Raw genomic sequence first — 5,393 nt, 5'->3', positions numbered from 1 at the left:
GCATCTTTTGTTACTACTATTTCTCCACTACTATGCTGAATTGTCTATATTACAAGTAGAGAAAGCGCTCATCCAGCCTAGAGATGCGACTGCTGAGTGTTCTACCTATCCCCAAGGGAGTTTAGTGCTGTCAGCCCTCTCCGCCCCCCGCGCTCAACGGGACGCCCCAGACAGAAACCGCGTGCTTAATTCTCTCCATTCTTTCAATTATCCCCTTCCATTCATCATTCGACTTTAAACACAGAAAGATGGCTGAGCTTTCAGAGCATCAACCTCCACAAGAGGCAGACGCTGAAAGTATCCCCCAGGTCGAGGAGCAACATTTTCCGCGGGAAATGGTTCCTGAAGCTGTTCAGACAGCGGAGTCTGGAAATAGTCCTCAGACGGGACTACCAGCTGAGCCAACCGACGACTTAAGCCATCCACAGAATCAAGCTCCGCTACAGATTGATGAAGATGTACAATCCCTCCTATAACATATCGAAATCCATCTAATATGATGGTATACAGAACTCATCAACCGATTCCGCCTATGGCTCCTCGGTAGCATCCTCAAGCGACTCTCTAGGCTCCTCTGTCACAAATTACCTATACGAGAACGGTCGTCGATATCACGCATACAAAGAAGGCGAATACTATCTCCCGAATGACGAAACAGAGCAAGCACGTCTAGATCTTCAACATCATATATACCGGCTCTGCCTGGGAGGAAATCTATACTGCGCACCGATCAAAGATCCACAATCAGTTCTCGATATTGGAACAGGAACAGGAATATGGGCTATCGAATTTGCAGATGAATTTCCAGGCGCGGTAGTCATAGGAACGGACCTTTCACCCATTCAACCCAACTTTGTGCCACCAAATGTCAAGTTCTACGTCGACGATTTTGAACAACCATGGGATTATCAGGAAGTAGGGAAGTTTGATTTCATACATTGGCGGTCCTTGAGTGGGAGTACTGGAGATTGGTCTAAGCTATATGGACAGGCTTTCAATAATCTGAAGCCGGGCGCCTTTTTGGAGGTGCATGAATATGATGCAGATGTTTACAGTGATGAGGACCCAAATTTTGAAAAGGCACCGTGGACAAGGAGCTGGGTAGGTTTATTCTCATACGAAAACCAATTTCTTTTCAGGGGAGCTTCCTGAGACAGCTCTTAGGCTTACTAGTTCTCTCTAAACACTTGATTTCTACCTATGTTAATTCCTAGGGTAGTGCGACACTTTGAACGCGTCAAGTACTGCTTTCGGGAAGACTTTGAATGTTGGACGCTTCCATAAACAATGGATGGAGGAGGCTGGGTTTGTGGATATTAAGGAGAAAGTTGTGAAGGTAAGCATAGCTATGTGAGGTCGAATCTTGCTAATACGGTCATGTAGTGCCCTATGTGAGAAACCTTTTCACTCCTGAATTTGAACCTGTGTCTTCGTCAGGCCCGAACTTCTACCCAAAATATAGAAATGTCTCAGACCCATTGCTAACTTCTTTTTCCAGAGGGCCCTGGACTAAAGACCCGCAGCTTAAGGAACTTGGACGGTTCGAGCGATGGCATATGAATGAGTAAGTTACTCCCGAAGCTTTTCGTCAGCATCTAATCAAACCTCGACTTTCACTTTCATTTTACAACTATGGTAGAACTAGAAGACTGATATTTCCCAGGTCGGTGGAGGCGCATTCTATGGCTCTATATACACGAGTTTTAAATCATTCGGTGGACGAGGCAAAGATAGCATTTGAAATGGTCAGAAAAGAGTTCAACGACAGGAAACTTTTCCTCTACACTGTATATCGATTTTACCACGGAAGAAGAAGACCAGAGGTTTGAAATTAACATGGCAGAGACTGGTTTAACGATCAATTCCAAACCCCAATATATACAGCCGTTATTTTAATTCGTCTTATTGTTCAAGAACCGGTGTCCAGTCTTGTTTTTTGAAGAACTCCTCTAGGCTGGTCATTGGGCATTTAATGCCGGCCTTCAAATCGCTAGATTAGCTGAGTACGTTCAAATTAGACATGAGACGTTACCTTTTCGAGATCTGCCGCCTTCAAGAGCGTTGGATCTGCACCGTCATATCCCGGACTTGAAGAGTATGCGAACATATCTCCTGCCTCCTCCCCAAACGCTTTGTCTGGTGACGCCGCAATGAACTGCTCAAGAGTGATCTCTTGGTACTTTGTGGGCTGTTTTGTAACCTTACCCCATGTCTTCAAGAACTCGGGCCAAGTAGGTCTCGATGCCTCAGCTATGTAATTCCTACCTGGCGGCATCTGGGAAACAGCATAGACAAAGGTCCCGGTATCGGAATTAACATCAAGATGAGGCACTTGAGCATCCGGGGAAGTCGGGAAGCTCATCTGAAACGTGCCATCTGCCGTCTCCTTGCTGTCAGCTGTCGAAGAAGAGCAAGAGGGAGGGAGACATTACTAACCTTGTTAAAATACGCCCCAATGGCGAGTTTATAGCTACTCATAAAGTACCCCGTCTGAACACACGACATCTTCTTCGCCAACTCCGGATGCTTCTCATTCACATATCCAGGAAACACATCCGCCTTTGCATCAAAGTGATAAAGCTCCCCAAAGGCCCCCTTGCTACACCTTCCCGCATGACTTAACGTCGACGCAATAAGCCCATTCCCATCCAACCCCCCCGCCACTGCCGCCGCCGCATCCGCAATATTCTTCCCCTGCTGCAGCTCAACCTCGTACGCGAATTTCCGGTACGAGATGTCCCTCTCCGCAGCCTGTGCTCGACAATCTGGGCGGAAGAATGGCTCCCAGTAATTCGTGACGCTGAAGATCACGTGTGAGCCCTCGAACGCTCTGCGCAGACTCGCGACATCGTCGAGATCGGCTTGCATGATCTCGATGCCTTGGCTGGCAAGCTTCTGCGCTGCTGCTGAGGCCGCGTTGCGCGTTACCCCGCGGACGCGATAGTTGGGGTCTTTGAGGAAGCGCTGCGCGACGGAGCCGCCTTGATTGCCTGTTACGCCAATGACGGTGATTAGTTTTGCCATTGTTGTTTGTTGTGGGTTTACTAGGAGAGGGTTACGGCCTTATCGATGATGAATTGACACGAATGGGAATCATGGAGTGACGTGTCACGAGGGTGGGGTAAAGGAAGTGGAGTGAAGTGAAGTGGATTGGATTTCCGATTTGGTCGCCCAATGAAGTAAGTGTGTAGCTATATAAAGATAAGTTCCCGTTCACTCACTCGTGAATTTAAGCTAAGATTCACGAGTGAACTATAATCACGTACTTCAAACGAGGGTATATGTGAATTAGTACTAACAATGGAGAAAGCGTAGTTAATATCAAACATATGAAGTAAAGTTCGAGTCTTGAAAATAAAAAGTGGGTGGTGTCTGTGATACCCTATATTAGTAGATTAGAGGGGTAGCGATTCCGGTGTTCCAAGAAAGTATACGGAGTATAATGCGCTGCTAATATATTGAAACCGCTAGTATAGCCTAAAGTATCTCATAAAAATGTACCCTTTAATATGTTTAGCATCATACATATATAAGAGGATTTGTCTATAATATATTAAAGTATCTGCGCTATTAAGCTAGTGAAAGAAGGCATATATAGAATATTAACTAAAGGAGTTATTATAAGCTTTTCCCAACCTCCAACCTCTTCACAACTAATAATATTTCTAAGAATCTAAGATGTGGCTAAATTTATCTTTGCACCACTATTCAGAACGGGATTCTTCACGTGACAGAGTTAGAGTACTGTCACACTAATCCCCAAACGGCCCTTCCGGTGAACATATGCCTAGCGGCTAAAATCCAAATCCCCCATTGGTAGGAAAGCTGCATACGTAGGATTTCGCCTCACTACTACTAGATCCGAATAATTTATAGATTGACATACAAGACCTCAACTGTTATTATAATCACAATGTCACATACTCTCTCTACCACGGTCTTCTCCATTTCAAGCTATCCACATCGTGTTTACAAACCTTATTACTAGCACACTGCATCCGCCAATGGCAAAATCCAATGACAATTTCCAACCAGCCCGCAAACGCAGGGCTTTGAAATCAGTTCCCGACCACACTCTTTCATGTTTCCGTGTAACATCCGTAGCAAAGCAGCAGCCCCGTCCCCGCAATAGATTTGAGTCGGAGCGGCGGAAGGAAGTAGCGGTCGTTCGGCAACGTGGCGCTTGTCTTCGATGCCGGTGGTTGAAGAGGAAGGTAAGTAAATTAGGTATTGCGTGCATACGTTACGTATTTACAGTACTCAAGGGAATGGAGCTGATGAACGAATCGTTGACGTGTTTGTTATATAGTGCGATGGGAGTGATCCCTGCGGCTCCTGTATGGAACTAGCTTCAAAAGCTGTAGCTACACATTATAGAAGAGCCTTGCGCTTCTCAGATTGTATCAGGACGTTGCTTACAACCGTTAGTATTTTCGAGCAAGGTGAGTATGCTGGTAATCTTAGTACACTAGTCCTCGCACTGATCTCTATCTCGCAGCTCTCCCGCCTCCAGAGATCCGAGAAACGGTCTGGGCAAATGCTACGCATCTGAAACCTTCCAGCCTTAACATCTTGTTCAATACCGGCTTTTTCTGCGACGTTGACTACCCCATGGATGCGCAAATACCGCCGCAAAATGACAACACTATGTTGGTTGTTTCTAGCTTTTCGTCTGTTCAGTTTCTCGAGCTCGTAGAACCAGTCACTGGCAAGAAAACAGCGATTGATTTCCAACGCCTTGTATTTGTTGAGCCGGATGTCCCAACATCTACTAAGGACCTAGCGGAGGACGATGCTCAGTACATTGGGGTGATGACAGGTCACAATTGTCTCCGTTTTCTGGATAAGAAGCTAGCGTCGCAATCCCTTTCATCAAGTTCTGGGGAAGAAGCTAGGGTATTGTTTTATTTGATACTCACCATGATCTCTTCTATCAGTAATCAGCGGCATCCCTCTCTATTCGGACGCTCTTGGTCGGAAAATGAAAATCTGGTGTGTGATCCGTCTCAGCTCCCCACCCCTTCTCTTTTGCTAATACGGAATCTAAACAGGCTCCCGTTGACTTCGCCAGACAGGTAGTATTGTTCGACGCAATGCAACAGCACCTATGCCGTACCCTTGCCCACTACCTGATATTCCTAGCCAGCCATCTAGGACTCCAAATATCAACAAACGCTGAACGGTTCGCTCTCGATGCTCTGCCGCGAGAATGGAAAGCTGTCCTATCCCCTCATATCATGCACAGCTCTAAACTTGTATCTGTTCCAGAGAATCCTCTAACTGGGAGGGACTGTACTACGCGCCGAGTCGATCCAGAATGGCTGCGCTTACAGCTAGATGGCAAGCCTCTTGTCAGTCATAATCATGTGACTGGAAACCTGAAGCTTTTGCTT

The 5,393-nt window shown here is 46.2% G+C and overlaps 2 protein-coding genes across 2 annotated transcripts; one reads left to right on the top strand and one right to left on the bottom strand.

Moving 5' to 3' along the window:
• Positions 1-248: 248 nt before the first annotated feature.
• laeA_1 (Secondary metabolism regulator laeA) lies at positions 249-1,829 on the top strand (the record flags this gene model as incomplete). Its single annotated transcript, XM_031152972.1, has 6 exons — positions 249-458; positions 511-1,101; positions 1,220-1,336; positions 1,384-1,391; positions 1,499-1,564; positions 1,664-1,829. The coding sequence occupies 6 exons, from the start codon at positions 249-251 to the stop codon at positions 1,827-1,829; spliced, it is 1,158 nt and encodes a 385-aa protein (XP_031002442.1).
• Positions 1,830-1,902: 73 nt separating this feature from the next.
• On the bottom strand, positions 1,903-3,024 carry NMRAL1_5 (NmrA-like family domain-containing protein; the record flags this gene model as incomplete). Its single annotated transcript, XM_031152971.1, has 3 exons — positions 1,903-1,980; positions 2,033-2,386; positions 2,437-3,024. 3 exons carry the CDS (start codon positions 3,022-3,024, stop codon positions 1,903-1,905), a joined length of 1,020 nt encoding a protein of 339 aa, XP_031002443.1.
• Positions 3,025-5,393: the final 2,369 nt, after the last annotated feature.

Source organism: Lachnellula hyalina, assembly GCF_007821495.1.
Source record: "Lachnellula hyalina strain CBS 185.66 chromosome Unknown contig00168, whole genome shotgun sequence".
Classification (NCBI taxonomy): Eukaryota; Fungi; Ascomycota; class Leotiomycetes; order Helotiales; family Lachnaceae; genus Lachnellula; species Lachnellula hyalina.
This window is presented reverse-complemented; position numbering and strand designations above follow the sequence as displayed.